The 25,753-nt window shown below is 40.3% G+C and overlaps 1 protein-coding gene across 10 annotated transcripts in view; it reads left to right on the top strand.

Moving 5' to 3' along the window:
* The window catches only part of ZNF484 (zinc finger protein 484), a 33,406-nt gene extending 8,238 nt beyond the window's left edge, over positions 1 to 25,168 (top strand). The window contains exons 1-6 of one of the 10 annotated variants that reach the window (XM_032308781.1): positions 2,655 to 2,828; positions 3,411 to 3,444; positions 9,329 to 9,373; positions 16,596 to 16,722; positions 17,009 to 17,101; positions 21,605 to 25,168. In XM_032308781.1, the coding sequence (XP_032164672.1) occupies positions 3,430 to 3,444; positions 9,329 to 9,373; positions 16,596 to 16,722; positions 17,009 to 17,101; positions 21,605 to 23,883 (2,559 nt within the window). In that variant the 5' untranslated portion in view covers positions 2,655 to 2,828; positions 3,411 to 3,429 and the 3' untranslated portion in view covers positions 23,884 to 25,168. Of the gene's footprint in view, positions 1 to 2,654; positions 2,870 to 2,903; positions 2,939 to 3,410; positions 3,445 to 4,477; positions 4,697 to 8,561; positions 8,595 to 9,328; positions 9,374 to 15,888; positions 15,910 to 15,934; positions 15,958 to 16,595; positions 16,723 to 17,008; positions 17,102 to 21,604 lie in introns of those variants that run through there. The other 9 variants (XM_032308780.1, XM_032308779.1, XM_032308784.1 and 6 more) reach the window with 9 other exon arrangements.
* The last annotated feature ends 585 nt before the right edge of the window (positions 25,169 to 25,753 follow it).

The raw sequence follows: 25,753 nt of genomic DNA, 5'->3' as shown, positions 1-25,753 counted from the left end.
CTCTGCCTTCAGCTCAGGTCGTGATCTCAGGGTCCTGGGATCAAGCCCCATGTTGGGCTCTCTGCTCAGGAGGGAGCCTGCTTCCCCCCCCCCCCCCGCCCCTTCTGCCTCTTTGCCTACTTGTGATCTCTGTCTGTCAAATAAATAAATAAAATCTTAAAAAAAAGATAACTCTTGAAACCCAATAAGAAAACGACCTGATTTTAAAGAATGGGCTAAAGACCTTAACGGACATCTCACCAAAGAAGATAGGCAGATGGCAAATAAACTCATGAAAAGATGCTTCACATTATATGTCAACATCGAAATGCAAATTAAAACAGAATGAGATACTACAACACATGTATTAGAATGACTGAAATCCAGAACTCTGACAAAAAGCAAATGCTGATAAGGATGTGGAGCAAAGGAACTCTCACTGCTGATAGGAATGCAAAATGGTGTAGCCACTTTGGTATACAGTTTTACAGTTTCTCGCAAAACTAAATATACTCAATATATGATTCAGCATTTGCACTCTTTAGTACTTACCCAAAGGTGGTGAAAACTTAAACCCACACAAAAATCTGCACAGGGATATTTATGACAGCTTTATTCGTAATTGTCAAAACTTGTTAGCAATCAAGATGTCCTTTGGTGGTGAATGGATAAATAAACTGTGGTACGTCTAGGCACTGGAGTATTCTTTAGTGCTAAAAAGAAATGAGCCTTCAAGACATGAGAAATTTGGAAGAAACTTAAGTGCATTTTACTAAGTGAAAGAAGCCAAAATCTACATGCTATAGGATTCCAACTAAATGACATTCTGGAAAAAGCAAAACCATGAAGGCAAAAAAAAGAGAAAAGGTTCCAAGGGTTGAGGTATGGGAAAGGAAAGGTTGAATAGAGAACAGAGGATTTTCACAGAGGGTACAATAATGATGGGTACTTCTCATTATATATTTGTCTAAACTCCTAGACTGTATAACACAAAGAGTGAACTGTAGTGTAAACTATGGACTTTGGCGGGGGGTATGACATGTCAATGTAGGTTTATCACCAAGTTTCAGTGAGGTCTCCTAAGTTCTGCTCTCTTAGCAACTTTCAAATATGCAGTACTGTATTATTAATTATAGTCACCATGCTGTGCATTATATCCTCAGGACTTATTTATTTTAGAAGTGGAAGTTTTTGAAGACCTTCAGTCAGCATTCTCCTATCCCCTACCTTTGGCAACTACCAATCTATTCTCTGTATCTGTGAATTCAGTACTTTTTTTTCATTTTTTAGTTTCCAAATATAAGTGAGAACATAAAATACTTGTCTTTTTCTGTCTTTTTTCGCTTAGTATAATACCCTCAAGGTCCAACCATGTTGTTGTAAATGGCAGAATTTCCTTCTTTTTGTGGCTAAATATTCTCATTATATGTATGCACCTCATTTTTTTTTTAAAGATTTTATTTATTTATTTGACAGAGAGAAATCACAAGTAGGCAGAGAGGCAGGCAGAGAGAGAGAGAGAGGAGGAAGCAGGCTCCCTGCCGAGCAGAGAGCCCGATGCGGGACTCGATCCCAGGACCCTGAGATCATGACCTGAGCCGAAGGCAGCGGCCTAACCACTGAGCCACCCAGGTGCCCTGCACCTCATTTTTTTAATCCATTCATGCATTGAGGAACCCTTAGGTTGTTTACATTTTGGCTGTTGTGAATAATGTTACAATGAACACAGGGGACCGGATATCTCTTCCAGATACTCATTTCAGCTTATTGTTTTGTTTTCTTTGTTGTTTTTCAGTTTCATTGTTTCTGTTCTTTATTATTTCCTTCCTTTTTTAGTTTATTGAGTTGGGAGTGTAGGTAATTGAGAATTTTCTTCTTTTGTAATGTAAACCTTTATTATTTTCTCTGGTACAGAATTTCCTCTAACCACTGTCTTAGCTACAACCTACTAATCTTGATATGTTGTGTTTTCATTTTCATTCATCTTAATGTATTTTAAAAATCTCTTTGAGGGCACCTGGGTTGCTCAGTGGGTTAAGGGGCTGCCTTCAGCTCAGGTCATGATCCCAGGGTCATAGGATGGAGCCCCACATCAGGCTCTCTGCTGAGCAGGGAGCCTGCTCCCCCCCCCCCCCCGCCTGCCTCTCTGCTTGCTTGTGATCTCTCTCTCTCTCTCTGTCAAATAAATAAAATCTTTTTTAAAAATCTCCTTGAGACTTCCTCTTTGGCTCATTGATTACGTAGAATTGTGTTAATTTACAAGTGTCTTTCTGTTCCTGATTTCCACTTTGATTCTTCTGTGTTCAGAGAACATAGCCTGTATAATTTCAGTTCTTAAATCTGATAAGATACGTTCTATGACCCAGGTTATATTCTATCTTGGTAAATGCTCCATGGGTGCTAGAATAGAATGTGTATCTTGCTGTTTGGGGACAGTGTGTTCTATAATTGTTGACTGGCTTCAGTGGTGGTGTTGAGTACACAAGAGAACGCAGAAAGGTCTTGGGGGGCTTGGGGTGAAAGGCTTGGGGCTTGTAGCTGTTCCCTGGCTTACTCCCAGAGTAGTACCTCTGTTTGCCTTCTTTCCACCCACAACTCTGAGCTACACCGTCTTTACGTCACTCCAACATGGCGGCCCGCAGAGCTGAGTGGCTAATGGGCGCCGCCATGTTGGCGCCCAGTCGGCCATTTGAAGGGGGCCGATTTTAGCCGACAGCCATGTTGAGTCCGGGGGACCTCCCAGCGAGTAGCCGCTAATGAGCGTGCGCACACCTAGGCGGCGGCGTAGGGAGTCCCGCCGGCACTGGGAGGGAGGGAGAAAAGAAGACCGGTTTTAGTCACCACCTGAGGTATACGGCCACTGTCTTGAGAGACTGTGGGTGAGGGGCAGGTGAGTGCAGCGATAGGAACATGGGGAGCTGAGCCGTGAAAAGTCTCTGATGTCTGTGATTAGCACCGGGTCAGTGATGGGGGCGGTCACTGGATGGAGTAATGGGAGTCGGTGGGGTCTCTGACGGTGGATCGTCCGCGGAGGGTCGGGGTCTGTGGGATCTCTGACGGTGGATCGGAGAGGGAGGGTCGCGGTCTGTGGGGTCTCAGACGGTGGCTCCGCGGGGGAGGGGCGGGGTCTGTGGGGTCTCTGAGCGCGGATCGGGTCTGTGGGGTCAGTGTGGGTGGATAACTGCAGAGCCTGGATAATGAGGGATCTGAGGGGTGAGCGATGTTAGATATTAATTGATATCCTCTTTTTTTAGGCTTTTGGTTTGTTCCTCTTTATGAGTATTCATGTTACATATTGCTAGAGATTTAAAAAATATGCGATGAGGCTGCCTATACGTTTTCATATACCTTATTTTGATCGTTTACTTATCCAGATTAGTAGCTACTTTGCTATTTGTCATACATATTTTCTTTCTCTTTTTTATTGTCAGACGTCTCAGATTTTATTTTATGGACCATTTTAAGGTACTGGTTTTGTTTATCATCTATACTTTTGTTTTCTTTTTTAAAAAATTCACTCGCTTGTCTTATTTATTTTATTTTATTTATTTGACAGAGCGACACAGCGAGAGAGGGAACACAAGCAGGGGGAGTGAGAGAGGGAGAAGCGAGCAGGGAGCTGGATGTGGGGCTGGATCCCGGGACCCTGGGATCATGCCCTGAGTCGAAGGCAGACGCTTATCGGCTGAGCCACCCAGGCGCCCCCAGTCACTTGTTTGAGAGAGAGAGAGAGAGAGAGAGAGAGAGAGAAGGTGCCCACGTGACAGGTGGGAGGGGCAGAGGGAAAGGCAAAGGCTGTCAAGCTGACCCATAGAGACGCTGGGATAGGGACGCTCCATCCCAGGAACCTGAGATTACGACCCTGGCAAAAATCAGGGCTTCCACGTTCAACTGACTGAGCCATTGAGGTGCCCCATCTCTGTTCTTTTTTCTTTTTTCTTTTTTTTTTTTAAGATTTTATTTATTTATTTGACCGATCACAAGTAGGCAGAAAAGCGGGCAGAGAGAGAGAGGAGGAAGCAGGCTCCCTTCTGAGCAGGGCGCCTAATGCAGGGCTGGATCCCAGGAGCCTGGGATCAGGACCTGAGCCGAAGGCAGAGGCTTTAACCCACTGAGCCACCCAGGCGCCCCATCTCTGTTCTTTTTATGTTAATTTTATCTCTCTTTCTTTTTAAAAGTTTTTTTTTAAGGTAAATTGTCGTTCTTTCCCTTATTTTCTCAGTTTTATACTGGATATCTATAGGGGTATAAAATTTTCCTTAAATACATTTTTATATATTAAGTGTATTAATAAATGTATATATTAATAAGTGTATGTATTAAGTGTATATATTTTTAAATATTCTTTTCTAAAGATTTTTTTATTTTGTTTATTTTAGAGGAAGTGTGAGCAGGGAGTGGGCAGAGGAAGAGGGAGAGAGAGCTGAGCATGGGGCTCCATCCCACAGCCCTGAGATCATGACCAGAGCCAAAATTAAGAGTCACCTGAGCCACCTAGAGGGCTGGAACTTGAAACTCACCCCCTGACTTGAAGTTGAGTCAATCACTAATGGCCAGTTATTTCATTAATCATCTGTATGTAATGAAGCTTCCATAAAATTACAGAAAGATGGAGTTTGGAGATGTTTTGGATTGAACACATGAAGGTGCTGGGAAAGTGCAGTACCCCTTTCCATGTACCTTGCCCTAGCATCTCTTCCATCTGGTTGTTCCTGAGGTATATTCTTCTATAATAAATTTTTAGTCCGGTAAGTCAAATGTTATCTTGAGGTTTGTGAGCTGCTCTAGCAAATTAATGGAACCCAAGCTGGGGTTCCTGGGAGCTTCTGACTCACAGTCGATTGATAAGGCACAAGTAACAACCTGGACTTATGATTGGCATCTGAAGCTGGGGTGGGGGCAGTCTCATGGGACTGAGCCCTCAACCTGTGTGATCTGATGCTGACTCCAAGTTCATGATGTCAGAATTGAGTTAAATTGTAGGACACTCGGCTAGTGTTGCAGAATTGCTTAGTGTGAATCCCTTTCCCGCCTTGCTTCAAACACATGCACACACATTTGGTGATCAGAAGTATTGAGAATAGAGGAAAAACACATAGAAGGAGTTTTTCCTTTACAGGGCATGGGATTGATTGGTGGAGAGCCAGGACCATTGAGGTAGAGCTGTTGAAGGGTGTGATCAGGGCCTGTAGAATGAGTGATTTGAGGTCTATGGGCAGCAGGATGTGGGAACCAGTGATTCTGAGGTGTGGCTCAGGGGGAAGTCAGGGGGAACCAGTGATTCTGAGGTGTGGCTCCAGGGGGAGGTCAGTGTGTAGCGGCGGGCACTGGGAGTGAGGAACTAGGTGATGACATAAGTGAGCTGTGAAGTCAGATGACCCTGGTATAGTAATTGCATTCTACATGGGTTGTTGGTACTGCAGTAATATTTAAGGAGCATTTATATGCCATACATTGGCCGGAGTGCTTTTTGAGTATTATAAATTTATCTAAAAAGTATGAAGATGGGGAAACTAAGGCTGAAGTGAGTTCTCCAAATTGTCACAGCTAGAAGATAGAAGAGCTGGGATTCAAAATGCATTGATTTGGCTCCGTATTTCTTATTGTCTCCCTGAGCTACCTGTTCCACACTGTAGGAGGCTCTTGGGAGGACAGCTGAGTGGCTGTCACCATGTGGCACTCTCTCTGCAGAGAGTCTCCACAGAGCCATGATGTCAGAATACTTCGTGAGCCTTCAGAAACTCTTTTTCAGACTCCAGCCCACCTTGGCCTAATATTGCTGGTATTCTGCAGATGTTCACCCATCCTTGGGCTCCTAGGAAGATTGGAGTTCTAAGATACGGAGTGGTGAGGCCCAGTGTGAACATGACAGCCAAGGAGAATTTGCCCACAGGATCCAGCTCACATCCTGCCTCTGTGCTAGTGGGACAGCTCCTGTGAAGTGGGAGGGGAGTGTCAGAAGCAGGATTGTTTTTAGAACTGGGCTAGCTAAAACAAAACATGATCCTTTTGCAGTGTGAACTACGTGTGGGTGATGTCATATATTCGAAATCTATTTGCTGAGATTTTTTAGAAGTCTTTATTCATTTGCTTATTTATTTATTTTAATTATTTTTTGAGAAAGAGCGTGTGCATGTGGGTATCAGGGGCAGCGGGAGAGGTGGGGAGAGGGAGAGAATCTTACCCAGGCACCATGCTCGGCATGGAGTCTGACATTGGGCTTGATCTCATGACCTCAGCCAAAATCAAGAGTGGGACGCTTAACCAACTGAGCCATGCAGGCACCCTGAAATTTTTTTTAAGTTTTATTATAGAAAATTTTAGATGTACAGTAGAGAAAATAAAATAATGAACACAAAATGTCCGTATCACCAAGTCTCAGTAATTATCAACTATCTGCCAGTGTTGTTTCACCTGTTTCTTCCCACTTACTTTGTTTTGACCAGAATTTTTTTTTTCAGAGATTTTATTTATTTATTTGACAGAGAGATAGAGAGCACAAGTAAGCAGAGAGACAGGCAGAGGGAGAGAGAGAGAAGCAGGCTCTCTGCTGAACAGGAAGCCCGATGTGGGGCTCGATCCCAGGACCCTGGAACCATGGCCTGAGCCGAAGGCAGCTGCTTAACCAACTGAGCCACGCAGGCGCCCCTGACCAGAATATTTTTTTAAAGAGTTTATTTATTTATCGAGAGAGAGAAAATGAGCAGTGGGGAGGGGCAGAGGGAGAGAGAGAAGCAGAATTCCTGCTGCGCAGGTGTCTCTATGCGGGGCTTGATCCCAGGACCCTGAGATCATGACCTGAGCTGAAGGCAGACACTTAACCAATTCAGCCACCCAGGACCCCCTTGACCACAATATTTTAAGATAAATCTCGGATACCATGTCATTTCACCCACAGATACTTCAGCATACAGGTCCTGATGTGGACTTTTTTTCTCAAAGCCAACGAGCCATTACCAATCTAACAGAAGCTCCACAAGAGTAAGTAGCTCCTGCATCTGACACTCTGTAGTCAAGTTTTTCTGATTATCTAAAACATGACTTTGTTAACTTTTTACAATAAAAATTTTAGAAGGAGGAAAGCTAAGCAAGTAATATAATGAACCCCCAAATGCCCATTGGTCAGTGGATATCAGTGTGATAATTTTACAGTTACCAAGTCACTCCCAGTCCTTTGTCATCTACACCTTACTTTTCCCATATCTTTTCTCTTTTGCTGGATTATTTTGAAGCAAATCTCAAACACTGCATCATTTTACCCATAAATTTTTCAATATATAAACCTGAAGATAAGGGCTCCTGGGTGGCTTAGTGGGTTAAAGCCTCTGCCTTCAGCTCAGGTCATGATCCCAGGGTCCTGGGATCGAGCCCCGCATAGGGCTGTCTGCTCAGCGGGGAGCCTGCTTCCCCCCTCTCTCTCTGCCTGCCTCTCTGCCTACTTGTGATCTCTCTGTCAAATAAATAAAATCTTAAAAAATAAAAACAAATCACCTGCTTCCAAACACAGCAGTGAGAAAAGGTATTTCTGAAATAATTGGGGCATTTTGAATATAAGCTGAATATTAAAATGATACAGAAGTACTAGTAATTTTCTCAGGCATAATAATCTTCTAGGAGATTTATGTGAAGTATTTAGGCATGAAGTATCATGACATCTGCAACTTCCAAATGATTCAGCAAAAAATGTGTACATACACATATGAATCTACTTGTGACTGTGTGTGTATAGAAAGATTAAGCAAATATGGCAAAATACTAACTGTTGAAACTAGGTGGAGGGTATATATGTGTTTCTAGTACTAATCATTCAACTCTTTTTTCTGTTAGAAAACTGTGATTAAAAGTTTTGGAATGTGGGGCGCCTGGGTGGCTCAGTGGGTTAAACCGCTGCCTTCGGCTCAGGTCATGATCTCAGGGTCCTGGGATTGAGTCCCGCGTCGGGCTCTCTGCTCAGCAGGGAGCCTGCTTCCTTCTCTCTCTCTCTCTGCCTGCCTCTCAGTGTACTTGTAATTTCTCTCTGTCAAATAAATAAATAAAATCTTTAAAAAAAAAAAAAAAAGTTTTGGAATGTGGTGCCTAACTGGCTCAGTCAGTAGAGCATGAGACTCTTGATCTTGGGGTCCTGAGTTTGAGGCCCACGTTGGGCATAGAAATTACTTTTTAAAATATTTTAGGGGTGCCTGGGTGACTCAGTCAGTTAACATCCAGCACTTGATCTCAGCTCAGGTCTTGATCTCAGAGTCGTGGGTTCAAGCACTGCATTGGGTCCTATGCTGGGTGTGGAGCCAATGCAAAAGAAAAAAAAAAAAGGGAAGAAAGAGAAGGGGGCGGGGGGAAAGAAAGAAAGGTAGATTTTAAAAATGAAAAAATAAAAATACTGGAAAATAAGTCACTCAGATCAGTTGTTTTATTTTTTTTTTAAGATTTTTAAAATTTATTTATTTCACAGACAGAGATCGTAAGTAGGTGGAGAGGCCAGGCAGAGAGAGGGGAGGCAGCAAGGCTGAGCAGAGAGCCCGATGTAGGGCTCTATCCTACGACCCTGGGATCATGATCTGAGCTGAAGATAGAGGCTTTAACCCACTGAGCCACCCAGGGGCCACTCAGCTTTTAAGGTATGTTATTAACTAGAACCAAATCCACTTAATACATTGTAACCAAGACAAATTTTCCATTTAAGTTTCCCTTTAAAGAACTGTAAGTTAAGGAAAAATGTGAAAAAGCTTCAGAATGTCTCTGGTCTTTCCTGTCAATGTTCTCACAGTTGGGATGGGCTAGAGCAAACTTGTTATATTCTTTAAAAACAATTACTTTATTTTTTACTAGCAAATTTAGCAAAATTACTACTGTAATTTTACCATCACCCAAATAATATATCTGTAAACATGGTAGTATATTTCATTCCAGATAATTTTCTTTTTGTGCATGAGAGCATTTGTGGATGTGTATATGCATGTATGTGTGCATATGTATGTATACCCACGTTGTTCAGTGAAAATGGAATCATATTGTTTAGTACATGTTTTGATTTTTACTTGTCAGTTTAACATATTTTCTACTGTAATTTAATTTCACATAACTTTATGTTCTCAGGATGGCCTATAAATTATTTAAGCAGTCTGTAATTATTGGTTATCAAGATGTTCTAGCCTTTTTATTTTGTTATTAGTCATGCTGTGGTAAAACTGCATTTAAATTTTTGTGCAATACAGGATGATTTTTTATGATACAGTTCTAGAAATAAGTTTTTGGGTCAGCTGCATGGATGCTAAATGATGTATGTGTCCATGTGTGGGACCCTGGCACGGTTTCTTCTCTCATCTGTCCCTCTGTTCATCTCATTTTTCAGATCTCTACCTCTTTCCCAGAAAAGCCAGAAATGACCAAGTCCCTGGTGAGTTCTTTTTGTTCATATATTTGTTGCTTTATTTTCTAGTGGGTTTTAGGAAGCATTTAATAATCCAGATAGTAAAATGGATAAGCACAAATAAATAAAAACTAAGATTGGGTGGGGAAAAGAGGTGACTTATTAACTCTAGGTCAAGCTTGCAGTATAGATATGTAAGACTTGTGTGATTTTATATAGCTATGAACTTTGAACTGTGAGATTATCTCTGATCTTCCTGAAAGACCTAGCAATAATGGAAATGAGATACTGATTTATATTGTTGATAGGTAATTTATTTCACCTGTACTAAAGATACCGTGGTTCCTGATGTTTGAAAAAGAGAAAAAAAAAAAAAGGAAAGTCCTTTTGATGTTTGAGAAAAATTTTAATGTTTGAAAAAGAAAAAAAAAAAGGAAAGTCCTTTTGATGTTTGAGAAAAATTTTAATGGCTCTTTAGATGGTTGGAGACAGAACAGTGTCTTCAACAACACTGTTAGTGGAGGTGCGCTGATAGGTTTTCTGTTATAAAGCAGTGCTTCTCACACTGGAGCATCACTGCAGATTCTGATTTAATAGTGTTGGGATTCCCACAGGATGTCATTGCTGCTTGTCCAGGGACTACCTGCTGAAGCAGAGTTTTGAGGTTTTATGATGAACAGGTATTTTGTCAGATGGTTTTTCTGCATCAGTTGGTACGGTAATGGGATTTTACTTCTTAAGTCTGTTGCTATGGTGGATCACAATTGATTGATTTCCTTTTTTTTTTTTTCAAAGAATAAAATTTATTGTCTTCTCATGCAGCAGGAGGCTCTGCTGTGCCCTCAGACGCCCCCTTCCCCCCTACAATTGATTGATTTTCACATCCTGAGCCAGTTTTGCAACCTTTGAATAAACCCCATTTGATTATGGCATATACTTCTTTCTATTTATTTGTATTTGTTGATACTTTGTTAAGGATTTTTGTATCATATTTATGAGGGATGCTGAACTATTTATTTTATTACTACTATGTATGGATTAAAGTTCCGACTCCCCATCTGGCTTTTTCTCACACCACACCTTTGGAGCATGAAGGGGGCATCATTCTTTAGCTAGTCAGAGTGCAAGTCTAGGCTACTCACTGGGTCTTTGCTGATGGGTTTGGGGTCGAGCTTTGTTTTTTCATTTTGTTGTGTCTGCCTTGAGTGTGTTTTGCCAACAAGTTTTCTGCCTTTCTGCATCTTTGCTGGTCTTTTAGCTAGAGAGAGCAGACTTTTCTTTGCGCTCTCTTTGTGTGCTCTTGTTGGTGATACTGGGTTGTAGGCTTTTCTAGCACCGGTAAGGACTGTATCAAGCAGTCTTTGGGAACTCGTGTTATGTAGTTTTGGGTTTCTGAGGTTCCTAGGCAGTTCGACTTTTCTTTAGCCTTACAGAGTCTTCTCATATTTGTTTTATGGATGATGTCTATGGTTTCTAGATGTACTTAGTGGGATCAGAAGGAACAAGTGCATCTATTTCCATCTTTCCGGGAATGGGAGTTAGTTCACTGATTTTTTTTTTTTTTTTTTTTTTAAGGAGGACTTGTTTTATATTAAGCATATTCCTTTTCTTTGGCATTTTACTGTTAATTTAATTATGGAAAGTGCTAATTGTATCACTCTAAGACTTGAAAATTTGTTAAGCATATTCTTTTTTTTTTTTTTAAAGATTTTATTTATTTATTTGACAGAGAGAAATCACAAGTAGACGGAGAGGCAGGCAGAAAGAGAGAGAGAGAGGGAAGCAGGCTCCCTGCCAAGCAGAGAGCCCGATGCGGGACTCGATCCCAGGACCCTGAGATCATGACCTGAGCCGAAGGCAGCGGCTTAACCCACTGAGCCACCCAGGCGCCCCTGTTAAGCATATTCTTACATACTTTTTTTTTTTTTAAGATTTTATTTATTTATTTGTCAGAGACAGAGGGAGAGAGACCGAGTGAGCACAGGCAGACAGAGAGGCAGGCAGAGGCAGAGGGAGAAGCAGGCTCCCTGCCGAGCAAGGAGCCCGATGTGGGACTCGATCCCAGGACCCTGAGATCATGACCTGAGCCGAAGGCAGCGGCTTAACCAACTGAGCCACCCAGCTGTCCCTTTTACATACTTTTTTCAATTATATTTACCTCTTTGTTCTTTGCATTTTAACTTTTATTTATTTATTTATTTATTTATTTTTATTTCATTTATTTATTTGACAGAGAGAGAGAGCACAAGTAGGCAGAGCAGCAGACAGAAGGAGAGGGAAAGTCAGGCTCCCCTGAAAGGGTACCCTGTTGTGCAGTGGCAGAAAGCCTAGATGAAGTTTGTCCTGTAGTTAATGTGGAAAACAGATTTGTCAATCATGAACTTGGGTTTTTCTCTGAGAAGATTTCTAAGCAAAGGGTTGAAGATGTAGCAAGTTTATTCTTCCTGATTATAGTGAAATGTGACAGTTGAGCCGGATTGAGGGGACAACTGTTAAGCAAAAAGAAACCAGACTTGATGACTTGGGGAATTTTCAGGCTATTAGGATTCCAAAAGATGCCAAAATTAGTTTTACAGTCAAGAAACCTCTTGAGAGAAAGCCAAGGGTGTGGATAAGTGTTTTGTGTATTTTTCTAGGTTTTTAGGTAATTAGCAGGAGAAATAGGGTGAAGTGCACGAACTCTATTTTTTTAAGAACCAGAAGTCTCAGTCTTGCCTTTTATTTTTTTAAATCTTGTTTTTTTTTTTTATTGAAGTGTTGTTGACACACAATATTAATTGGTTTCAGCTGTGCAACACAGTGATTCGATGAGTCTGTACATTAGGCTATGCAGACCGCAGATGTAGCTGCCATCTGTTGCCTTACAACACTGTCACGATACCATTGACTCTGTTCGCTCTGCTGTACCTTTCACCCTCAACAACTCACTCATTCCATAACTGGCAGTCTGTACCTCCCATCTCGCTTCACCCATTCTCCTCCTACCCCCGGCAACCATCCGGCCGCGACAAGAGGGAACAGGGTTGAAGGACGGAGCATGAAGAAAGGGAGTGCGGGGAGCAGGAGGGACACGGGCGAACGCGTCTAGCAAGCGCCAAAGTTTGTTTTGCAGAGTTCTGATTGATCCCACACAGTAAGAGAATCGCCTTCTGTACTTCTAGTTTCTATTTTGGCCTGAGAGTAGCTGGCCATGCAGAGATATCAGACAGCCTTGACCTTCGTGGTTTGGACACTTAGGCCATAACTCAATATTCTCAAAACACAGGAGCCTTATTAACTTAGTCTTGAGACAGCAACTGCAATGGCAACAAGCCAAACCTTACAATGTTCTCATAACAATCCAGGGAAACACGGTGGCACTCTAGCTTGCCACCCGTGAAAGTCCTCAGTTGAAGAGGTTCCCAAGAACTGTTCCTCTATTGGGTTAACCCCCTTCTAGGCACGAGGCTCCCAACAGTTCTCTATATTTATGGGTTCGTTTCTACTTTGTTTGATTGCACATGTAAGTGAAAACATGCTATTTGCCTTTCTCTGACTAGTTTCACTTAGGACAGTACCGTGTAAATCCATCCATGATGTCATAAATGGCAAGATCTTATTCTTTTTTATGTCTGAGTGTCTTATTTAACAATTTTTTAAAGATTTATTCATTTATTTTCTGGAGAGAAAGAGTATGTGCGAGCAGGGGGTGTGGGCAAAAGTAGAGGGAGAGAGAGAATCCCATGCAGACTCCCTGCTGAGCATGTAGTGCAACATGGAGCTCCAGCTCATGACCCCGAGACCATGACCCCGAGACCATGACCCAGGCTGAAACCAAGATTTGGAAGCTCAACATCTTTATTCATTCATTTATTGATGTGAACAGTGGGGTTGCTTCTATAACTTGGCTATTGTAAATAATGCTGCAATAAACATAGGAGTACATATATCTTTCTGAATTAGTGTTTTTTTTTTCCTTTGGATAAATACTCAGTAGTGGGTGGCTGGATTATACTTTTTTTGCTTTGTTTTTGGAGATGCTCTCTGGTTAACTTTTTAGTCTTTTGCCCGTATACCCCTAGAATTTGGCAGGTGTGTGTTTGAGTCCTGGTCTCTCTGTCACCCAGCTGTAGCCTTCTACTGATTCAAAGCCGGATTCTACCTTTGCCAACACCTAGAATTGGTAAATACTTCCAGTGTAAAAGTAGCTGCATACATGAGCTTAAATCTTCAATGTTCTCTCCAGAATCTAAACTCCTAACAGCTTTCTTGTATATGGCATTTATAGTTAATCTTGGAAGAAACACCGAACTGCCACAGACTATTGTATCCCATCTGGAAATAGCAGTGCCTCAGAAGAGTCCTTTTTACCCCATATATTTCATCCATTTAAAGTATACATTCAGGGATGCCTGGGTGGCTCAGTTGGTTGGGCAGCTGCCTTCGGCTCAGGTCATGATCCCGGCGTCCTGGGATCGAGTCCCACATCGGGCTCCTTGCTCCGCAGGGAGCCTGCTTCTCCCTCTGACTCCGCCTTCCACTCTGTCTGCCTGTGCTCGCTCTCGCTCGCTCTCTCTCTGACAAATAAATAAATAAAATCTTTAAAAAAAAATAAAATACAGTATACATTCATTGGTTTTTAGTATATTCACAGAGTTGTATAACCAATATAAGTTTTAGAACATTTTCTCTAACCCTTCGTCTCCAAACTTATAACATACCTTTTTGCTGTTACCCCCAATCCTTCCATTCCTCCTAGCCCTAGGTAATCACTAATCTTTCTGTAACAATAAGTTCTCCTGTTCTGAACATTTTGTATTAAAGGAATCATTTAATATTTGGCCATTTGTGACTCACTTGTTTTACTTAGCATAATGTTTCCAAGATTTATCCACATTAAAGCACGTATCAGTACTTTATTCCTTTTTATGGCTGAATAACATTCTGTTGTATGGATATAGCACATTTTTAAACCATCATTAGTTCACAGACATTTGGGTTGTTTCTGGTTTTGTATATTATGAATAGTGCTACTATAAACATTCATGCGCAAATTTTATGTGGATAGATGTTTTCATTTTCTTTGGGGTATATACCTAGAAGTGGACCCCTTGGGTTATATTGTGACTCTGTTTAACTTTTTAATCACATTTTTTTTTTTTTAAGATTTTATTTATTTGTTTGAGAGAGAGACAGTGAGAGAGAGCATGAGTGAGGAGAAGGTCAGAGAGCGAAGCAGACTCCCCATGGAGCTGGGAGCCTGATGCGGGACTCGATCCCGGACTCCGGGATCATGACCTGAGCCGAAGGCAGTCATCCAACCAACTGAGCCACCCAGGCGTCCCGACTCTGTTTAACTTTTTGAGGAATTGCCATTGTTTCACAGAGTGGCTGTACCATTTTATATTTTCACCATCACCACTTGAGGATTCCAGTTTTTCCACTTCCTCACTAATGTTTATTATTATCTCTTTTTTATTGAAGCCATCCTAGTGGGTATATTTCCCTGATGACAAATAATATTGAGCATCTTTTTTATTAAAGTCATCTCAGTGAATTTGAAGAGGTATTTTCGATATGACCTTTTGACTAAAGATACTGAGGATCTTTTCATGTGCTTTTGGCCATTTGTTTATCTTTGAAGAAATGTATATTCAGATCCTTTACCCATTTTAATTGGATTATTATTTTTTATTGAGTTGTAAGAGTTATGTAGTCTAGATCCAAGTCCCTTATTAGACATATCATTTGCAAAAATTTTATCCCAGTTTTTAGATTGTCTTTTCACCTTTTTTTTTTTTTCTTTTTTAAGATTTATTTGTCAGAGAGTGAGAGCATGCCCAAGTGGGGGAGCAGGGAGCAGAGGGAGTAGCAGGCTCCCTGCTGAGCAAGGAGCCCAATGTGGGACTTGATCCCAGGACCCTGGGATCATGACCTGAGTAAAAGGCAGACGCTGAACCAACTGAGCCACCCAAACTTCCCATCTTTTCACTTTTTTGATGATCTCCTTTTAAGCACAATTAATTAAGTCCAGTTTATCTGTTCTTTTTTTTCTTTAGTTGCTTGTGCTTTTGATTTTATGTTTAAGGAATTGTTGCCAAATCCAGTGTCACAAAGATTTACCTTTTAATTAAGTGTAAATTTGGCTAAATATAAGAACATTAGGGCCTTTGATCCACTTCGAGCTAATTTTTTTATATAGTACAAAGTAGTGGTCCCACTTCATCCTTTTACCTGTGGATATCCACTTGTCCCAGCATGATTTGTTAAAAAACTTTTTTTCCATTTAAAAATTTTTTGACTCCTCTGTTGAATACCAATTGACTATAAATATGAGGGTCTATTTCTGGATTCTCAGTTACATTCCATTGACCTATAGTCTCTCTCTATGCTAGTACCACACTGTTGTGGGAAGGGGGAAGCCTTTTTAAAATAAACTTTTTTTTTTTTTTAAGATTTTTATTTATTTATTTGACAGAGAGAGAGAGATCACAAGTAGGCAGAGAGAAGGGGAAGCAGGCCTCCTGATGAGCAGAGAGCCCGATGTGGGGCCCAATCCCAGGACCCTGAGATCATGACCTGAGGTGAAGGCAGAGGCTTACCCCACTGAGCCACCCAGGCACCCCTTTAAAGTAATCTTTTTTTAAAAGAAATAATGGGGGCGCCTGGGTGGCTCAGCGGGTTAAAGCCTCTGCCTTCGGCTCAGGTCATGATCCCAGGGTCCTGGGATCGAGCCCCACATCGGGCTCTCTGCTCCGCGGAGAGCCTGCTTCCTCCTCTCTCTCTCTCTGCCTGCCTCTCTGCCTACTTGTGATCTCTGTCTGTCAAATAAATAAATAAAATCTTTAAAAAAAATTAAAAAAAAATAAAAGAAATAATGGACTTATTAACAGCAGACTGATAAGTGCAAAATGAATGGAAGAATATAGTTTATTTTTTATGTTAAGTGTTAATGACATGGCATAGAAAACAATGCACAAATCATATGTTTACAGTTTTATGAATTTTCACAGCTTATTTCTTTGAAACTAGTACACCAATAAAAACAAGACCAAAACTACCCAGAATATCATCAGTAGCACAGAAAGAATGACATGATGTTTTTAATAAGATTCATTTTTTTCTTCAAGATAATAACATAGGATATTGGTGTTTAGTGGGAACCTTGTATGTTGTAGCATATTAAACATTATTAAAAGTAACTTCCTAAGTATCTTGTTTCCATTCTTCAGTCCTCATCCTTCATATTGAATAGGAATGTGTTTTTCAGGGATCAGTGTCATTCAAGGATATAACAGTAGACTTCAGCAAGGAGGAGTGGCAGCAATTGAACCTTGCTCAGAAAAGCCTGTACAGGGACGTAATGCTGGAAAACTATTTCAACTTGATCTCAGTGGGTAAGCATAGCTCCACTGGCGAGAAGCCTATATCTGTTTGAATACATTTTCATTCTCAGTGGAATTTTTGAAATATGTGGGATTTCTGAGGTATGTGGGAGTTCTAAAAACTGCAGGACATCTGAAGTGTGTAATAGTTTTGTTCTTATTTTGTTCTATGTTATTAATTATACCTTTAGGGTATTATGAATATACTTCTCTTCTGCATGAACTTTTCTGAAAAGTAAATGGAATGCTTCATTGAATGGCCTCGGAAACCCAGTCTTCTATTATTTCCTGTTAATAGGGTGTCAAGTTCCCAAACAAGAAGTCATCTTTAGCTTGGAACAAGAAGAGCCACGTATGCTGGATGGTGAAATCTCCAGCCACAGCTCTCTCGGTGAGTAGAGAGCAAGAGCATGGGGGCCAGCGTGCGTGAACTGGAGTTGTACTGGCAGAGGCTGGCAACTGTGAAATGCTGTTAACAAGACACTTCTGTAATACTCCGCATTCTTGGAACTGCGTGGATGAAGTTGGTATAGTCCCCTTGGACATCTGAAAGCCATCCCCACTTAAGGCCTCTTCCTGTATCAGTACCTCTGTCTTGGCTTGACTTTCTAGGAGGGAATGTGCTCTAATTACTGGTACTTTGGGTCTAGGATCCTGCTCTATGGTTCTTCTCCCTTTCTCTTAGCATTTTTATTCTTTTTACCTCCAACACAACATTAAATCCTTTTCTTACACATTCAGAAACTCATTGATTTACCTTTTTAAAAAATCACTGTGGGACACATTCTTGAGGAGTTCTTTTCATTTTCTCTCTTTCCTCTTAGTGCTTCAGAATTGTCATTTAGACATGGCCTTCTTTTATTATCTCCTGTGTCTCTCTTTGAGTGTACCATTACTACATTCAGGAGACAGCTTTTTGCTGTATATGACAGTAGTAGTTATGTTTCCTGACATTTTCTTTTACTGCCCACAAGTAGGCAGAGAGGCAGAGAGGAAGAGAAGCAGGCTCCCTGCTGAGCAGAATGCCCGACGCGGGGCTCGATCCCAGGACCCTGGGATCATGACCTGAGCCGAAGGCAGAGGCTTTAACCCACTGAGCCACCCAGGTGCCCCCCTGTGACTCATCTTTTCAAATAATTCTTTCTGCCCTTTCTAGTAACTTTTGTCTTGTAGAAAATACCATTTAGATGCCCTCCTCTTATTACTTTCCTGTGTTACTACTCAAAACCCTGTCTATATTTTCTCATGCCTTTAGGTTATTCTAACCCTATTTGGATGTGCTAATCTCTACCCATGCCTTTTTTTTTTTTTTAAAGATTTTATTTATTTATTTGACAGAGAGAAATCACAAGTAGTCGGAGAGGCAGGCAGAGAGAGAGAGAGAGGGAAGCAGGCTCCCTGCTGAGCAGAGAGCCCAATGCCGGACTCGATCCCAGGACCCTGAGATCATGACCTGAGCCGAAGGCAGCGGCTTAACCCACTGAGCCACCCAGGCGCCCCCTTTTTTTTTTTTTTTGGGCTAGTATATCTTAGGTGCTAGTAATAGATTTCATTGCTTAAAACACCATGTTTACAGCGCCGTAGCTATATGGAGCCAAACTAAAGGTACTGCCTATTATGTAACACGTGACAAATTGTTCTCTCAGTGGGTTTGTAAACTAAAGAAAGAACATGCCTCATATTTGCAGGTTGCATTGTCTCTGTTTAGTGTCCATAATTATGTTTATTTACTTCATTTTAATGTTTTTTAGTGATCCCTGTACATCTGACCATTTAATTGTTTTGTGATCTGGGCCGATTCAGATACTTACTCTTTGTGCTTAGCCTTCACTTACCTCTTGAGTGGACCTGACCATTACATGCATAAGCACACACGGCTTTTTCCTTTTCTAATTCAACAGTCCGCAGAAACTCGGCAAAATTACATCAAATTATGTGATAACTGAGTCTTTTTTTGAAAATTTTTTTAATGTTTCTGTGGAGAGTATTTAACAAAACTAAATTCTTGAATTTATGCAATAGGCAGAGGAGGTTACTTTTCTGTCTCAGAGTGATTAAAAAAATTTTTTTTTCTGCTAGGAGCAACTCAGAGGGCCAATAATTGTAATTGGAAAGGGAAAAGAACTGCATGAAATGTTTAAAATGTCAGCCTTTGTGCAATAAGCATTGGTTATGGTATACATCTGTGCCAATTAAGTATGACTATGAGTGGCTCAGAATGTCTGTTTTTTGTTAATACTTTAAGAAAAGAGAGACCCCTAGATGATCTGTGAAAGAATAATGAATTTTGAAAGGAACAGAGGATCAGAAAAAAAAAGCTGAATGGGGAAAAGAATATAGTTGGCCCATGGACAATGTGGGGGTCAGGGGCGCCAGCTCCTCATGCAGTCATGAATCCATGTATAACTTAGACGGTCCCAGAACCTAACTACTAATAGCCTGCTGTTGACCGGTGCCTTATTGAGAACATAAACAGTTATTTAACACATGTTTTTTTATGTTAGGTATATTACATACAGTATTCTTATGACAAAGTAAGCTAGAGAAAAGAAAATGTCATTAAGAAAATCATAAGGAAAATAAATTTACGGTACTATACTGTTTATTGAAAAAAATCCACATCTAAGTGGCCCCATGCAGTGCAAACTTGTGTTGTTCAATGATCAACTGTATATGTTTGGATTTAGTAATAAAAAAGACTTGAGTGACTAGTGGAAAGATAGTGTACATATATACATTTTATTGGCCTGAAATTATGGCCCTGTATTTTACTGAATGAGCATTTGAGTGTGTAGTGACAGGAATTGCATATAATTAAACTTTTAAGCACAGGAACAGATTTTTACACTGCACATTGTTGGTGGTAATGTAAATGTTGTCGGATGTTTCAATGGCTTGTAAGCTAAAGAAACTGAAAGATTGTGAAAGATCTAGTATTAGATGCTCTCAGGAATAATAAAAGCTGTTAATGTGTGTGAGTAAAATTGTAACATAGCATCTAAAGAATATGTCTGGGAGCATGACAAGGCCCTGGAGGCAGAATGAAATGGATATGAGGTTAGACTACGTCTATATTCAAGAACTCTAGTCGAGTAAGTTAATAGTATCTATTTTTTTGGTAAATATTTACTGAGAATCTACTATGTCTTATATACTCTTCCAGAATTTGGACTATTAATTCTCTTATTCTGGGCAAGAATGGTGTATTGGAGAAAGCAAGCTCCTGTCACAAATAGACCCCAAGGCAGTGACTCAGAGAACATAAATATTGACCCGGCATCATGTAACAGTTCCCAAGTCATTGCACAGCCATCCCCTAGAGCTGCGGTTGGCAAACATATCCTGAAAAGGCCCAGAAGTCATTATTTTAGGCTTTGTGAACCATGTGATTGCTGTCATTACTACTCAGTTTCACTGTTTTAGCCCTAAAGCAGCTAGAGGCACTACATCAATGAATGAGTATCTCTCTGTTCCAATAAAAACTTCATGCACACAGAAATTTGAATTTCATTTATTTTTCATGTGTCATGTAATTACTCTTTTGATTTTTTTTTTTTGACCACTCAAAAACTTAAAATCCATTTCTAGCTTTTGAGTGGAGGCCTGGATTTAGTCTGAGGGTCATAGTTTTCCAGCCTGTGCCTAGGGCATTACCAGCCACAGAGCCAAGTGCCACCAGTCTGGAATATAGCCAGTGGGAAGAGAAGAGGGTTGTGGAGACATGCCTACATCCTTAGGATATGGGCTTTTTCACACAAAATAATTTTTACTCCCATTTGACTGATAAGCACTGAATTACTTAGCTTTACCTCACCATAAATGAGGCTGTTGTTCGGGGGCAGCCATGAACTTGGCTACAAGCTTCTTACTCCTGAAGGGAGAGGAGAGGTTCTGATGGAAGGCTGTTAGGCCCTGCTTCAGACAGCTGCTCCTTTCTCCTGTTACATGCCTCCTGTTGAGTACATCTATCTCTGCACCCCAAACCAGAATAAAGAATTGAATCATAGGTGTTTTTTGCCATTTGGCTAAGTCAGAATGAATGAAGCTACAGTAGTTTTACTCTAGGGGCACCTGGGTGGCTCAGTTGGTTAAGCGTCTGACTCTTGATTTCAGCTTAGGTCATGATCGGGGGTCATGAGATCGAGTCCCGCTTCGGGCTCTGCGCTCAACATGGAGTGTGCTTGACCCTTTCCCTCCCTTTCTGTTCCTCCCCTCACCCCTGCTCACATGCGTGCTTTCTTCCTCTTCCTGTCTGAAATAAATAAATAAATCTTTAAAAAAATAGTTTTACTCTACATAAATACATGGGTATTTAGGACAGAGTGATTAACAGGGAAGGAGAGTGTAGAGAGATTAGTGGATGGAGGTTTAAAAAGAATAATAAGGATAACAAGGATACAGACACAGATACTTCTTTTAAGCTACGCAGTTCGTCACTTTGTTCCTCTGACAGCTTACTGTGTAGTTCTGCTACATACATAGAGCTGATGTGGCTTCACTTTGAATCTCCTCCAATTACTGATCATTTGGTTTGGGCAAGCACCTGACTCTTCTATGGCTCAGTTTCCTCATCTGTAAAATAGAGACAATACTGATACCAAGAGCAGTGGGTTGTGATGCCTAACTAAGTTAGTTACAGAACTTAGGACAATGCCTGGCACATCTACATGCTACTGCTTATTATTTACTAAATACAAAACAAGTATTTGTATTATTGCCATATATTATATATAAATCTATTACTACTCATATATATTTTTACATATATTTGTTATATTTATATAACACTTTATCTCACACTTCTCTGTAATCACCCTAAGTCAACTGTATGTATTGTCCCTTCTATGTTCTCTTAACTGTTTTTTGTGTGTTTTGTTTTTTCCTTCTTTTTTAGGTGGGGATATTGGTTTTGAGACTTCACAGCAGGGAATGTCTAAAAAAGTTTCAGTCCAGTTTGAGAGAATTAATCTCTTCACAAGAGATGACCCATATTCCGTTTTAGAAGAATTGTGGCAAGATGGCAAACAGACAGGGAGATGTGAGGAAAACCGAAACACAAATGTAACACAAGTTCCCTTTATCAACAAGGGAACACTATTTAATGAGAGAGACTGTGAGTATAAGGATATTGGGAAAATTGGCCATGTAAATACAGCAAGAAAAAGACTCCAGAACTATGAATCGTTTGGAAGGAGTTTGAAGCCTATTATAAGCTTATGTGATTATAGAAACAATGCAACAGAAAATCTTGATAAGATTATTGGCTATGGCCATATTTTCACTCATATAAATTCTCATACAGAAATGAATGCTTGTGAATATAACCAGTGTAAGAAACTTCTGAGTCATAAGCAAGCTCTCATTCAACATCAAAAAATTCATACTGAAGAGAAGCTCAGTTTATTTTCTGATTATGTAAAAATTTTCATCCAGAAGCCACACCTCTTTGCAGATCAAAGTATTTATACTGAAGAGAAACAGCATGAATGCAGCAAATGTGAGACAGTCTTCACTCAGAAGCCCCAACTTGCTGTACCTCAGAAGGCTTCTATAGGAGGGAAACCCTGCACATGCACCGAGTATGAGAAGGACTTGTCCCTTAAGTCAAATCATGAGAAAACTCACACCGAGGAGAATAATTGTAAATGCAGTGAATATGGAAAAGCCTTTATCCAGAAGTCAGATCCACTCAGATGTCAGGGAATTCATACAGGAGAAAAACCCTGTGAATATCGTGAATGTGGGAAAAATGTCTCTCAGAATTCAAATCTCAATGCACATAAAAAAGTCCATAGTGGAGAGAAACACTTTGAATGTACTGAATGTGGAAAAGCCTTCACAAGGAAATCAACTCTAAGTATGCATCAGAAAATTCATACAGGAGAAAAACCCTATGTTTGTACCGAATGCGGGAAAGCCTTTATCCGGAAGTCACATTTTATTACCCATGAGAGAATTCATACTGGAGAGAAACCTTATGAATGTAGTGATTGTGGAAAGTCCTTTATAAAGAAGTCACAACTCCATGTACATCAGCGGATTCACACAGGAGAGAATCCCTTTATATGTACACAATGTGGGAAGGTCTTCACTCACAAGACAAATCTCATTATACACCAGAAAATTCATACTGGAGAGAGACCTTACATATGTACTGAATGTGCGAAGGCCTTTACTGACAGGTCAAATCTAATTAAACACCAAAAAATTCATACTGGAGAGAAACCCTATAAATGCAGTGATTGTGGAAAGTCATTCACCTGGAAGTCACGGCTCAGGATACATCAGAAATGCCATACCGGAGAGAGACATTATGAATGCAGTGAGTGTGGGAAAGCCTTCATCCAGAAGTCAACACTAAGTATGCATCAGAGAATTCACAGAGGAGAAAAACCCTATGTTTGCACTGAATGTGGGAAGGCCTTCTTCCACAAATCACATTTTATTACCCATGAGAGAATTCATACTGGAGAGAAACCTTATGAATGCAGCGATTGTGGGAAATCCTTCACGAAGAAGTCACAGCTCCATGTCCATCAGCAAATTCACACAGGAGAGAAACCCTACAGATGTGCTGAGTGTGGAAAGGCCTTCACTGACAGATCAAACCTCTTTACACACCAGAAAATTCATACTGGGGAGAAACCTTATAAATGTAGTGACTGTGGAAAAGCCTTCACTCGGAAGTCAGGCCTCCACATACATCAGCAGTCTCATACCGGAGAGAGACACTATGAATGTCATGAGTGTGGGAAAGCCTTTGCAAGAAAATCAACACTAATTATGCACCAGAGAATTCATACAGGAGAGAAACCTTATATTTGTTCAGAATGTGGGAAGTCCTTCATCCAGAAATCACATTTAAATCGGCATAGGAGAATTCATACTGGAGAGAAACCCTATGAATGCAGTGACTGTGGGAAGGCCTTCATTAAGAAATCACAGCTCCATGAACATCATCGAATTCACACAGGGGAGAAACCATTTATATGTGCTGAGTGTGGAAAAGCCTTCACCATCAGATCAAATCTTATTAAGCACCAGAAAATTCATGCTAAACAGAAACCTTATAAGGGCAGTGACTTTAGGAAGGCCTTAAACTGGAGGCCACAGCTAAGTGCACATCAGAAATCAGATTCTGGGGAAGTAGATTGCCCAGGGCCACAATCATGATGTGGGGATACAAAGCTGTGAGAGGCTACAGCTTGGCTAAGAAGCAGGAGGTAAAGCTGCCTTACCTCTGGTCAGAAGTATGAATGTCTGGATCACAGAGCTGATGTCCTGTTTCACGTATGGGGGAGACATTTGGAAGAAAGTGTTTAAACAGTGTGTGATGGTCATGCTTAATTCCTGGACAGATACTGGGATTGTCAAGCCCCTGAAATAATAGTAAATATGCAAGGAGAGGATTTGGCAGTCTTTCTTGTTTCATGTTATGGATAAGCAGCTTTATAAATTCAGGGCTGTGTTCAATATTAACCAAAGGAATTTCTTAATGAGTAGAGTGCTAAGAAAATTTCTCATTGTCTAAGGATGCTGAAATGAAAGCAAAAGTGTAGACCATTCAGAGCTGTAATGAAGAGAATCTAGAAGTTTTTGTGAATATTGACATTAGAGACAAAAGAAAGGATTCTTTCTTTCTTTTTCCTTTTAGGAAGTCAGTTATTTATTGTTTACAGTATCAGTATGTGGAAATTTGGATAAACATTTTTCTATTTGACTTTGATATTAGCAAATCAGAGCCACAGGCTTACTTGAATATTCACAGGCCTCTTTAGTTAACCAGTATGTTCCCTTATTTATTAATTCCCTGCCATGACCTGGGTAACTCACACCTAGGAGGCATAAAGTTTTCCCATCTTGTATCCATACCCAAAGTGACCAGTGAGGTAAGCAGCAGCCCTGCAGACTACTTACCATCACCTTAGAACTGGCCCTGAGACCACAGGACTTAGTCTGCACTTTGAACTCTTAACATCATCCACAGAAATCTGTATATTTTTTACTCATTTCTGTTTGGGAAAGAAAAATTAAGAAAATGGATTTCAAGACCTAGAATTCTTTTCTTCCAGTTTTGTTAATACATTCTCTACATAGTCATCACATGCTATTGTTTGCATTTGAATTTGTCTTTTTAAAAAACAGTTTCACATTTGGAAGAGTACCCTTCCTGTCCCGTCCCAATCTCTACAAATTAATCTTACTGTGTTTTCAAACCCTTTCTCTTCTTCCAGACTTATTCCATCAGATTCCAAAAGAAATGCTTTATCTTCCAGAATATTTGTGAATTTGTCTTTCCTTTAGATCAACCCATTTTTGTTTTATATATTTTGAGACTTTGTTTTTACATGCATTCAAATTTAGAATTGTTATATTCTTCTTGGTTAATTGAAACTTAATCATTATGAAATGTCCGTTTTTTAAAAAGATTTTATTTATTTATTTGACCAAGATCACAAGTAGGCAGAGAGAGAGGAAGGCAAGCAGGCTTCCTGCTGAGCAGAGAGCCCAAGGTGGGGCTTGATCCCAGGACCCTGAGATCATGACCTGAGCTGAAGGTAGAGACTTTAGTCCACTGAGCCACCCAGGTGACCCTGAAATGTCCATTTTTATTGCTACCGATGCTTTAAAATTTACTAGTAAGGATGTTAAAACCATATGTACACATCACTTACTGAAGGCTAATTTAAATTAGTATCCACACCACTCTGGATGAGGTGAGCAGCTACAAAAATGGCTCCTTTATTTACCTCTTGACTTACATAGTATTAATGTTCTGCATTTGGATTTTGTAAGTAGTTGATTTGGTCAGTCATTGTTTCACAGTCAGTATTCCTCTAGATTAATCCTCATACTTTTTTTATTCCTTCTTTCAAATTTCACTCTAGAATCATTTTCACTCTGATTGAAGAGGACCCTTTAGCATTTCTTTTAGAGTGTGCTTGTTTTTGTATCTTGGAAAATGTCTTTATTTTACCTTCATTTTTGAAAGATAATTTTACTGAATATAAGATTCTAAGTTGACAGTTATTTTCTGTATTAG

The sequence above is a fragment of the Mustela erminea genome, chromosome 12, assembly GCF_009829155.1.
Source record: "Mustela erminea isolate mMusErm1 chromosome 12, mMusErm1.Pri, whole genome shotgun sequence".
Taxonomy (NCBI): Eukaryota; Metazoa; Chordata; class Mammalia; order Carnivora; family Mustelidae; genus Mustela; species Mustela erminea.
Note: the sequence above shows the minus strand (reverse complement) of the source record. Positions and strands in the feature narration are given on the sequence as shown.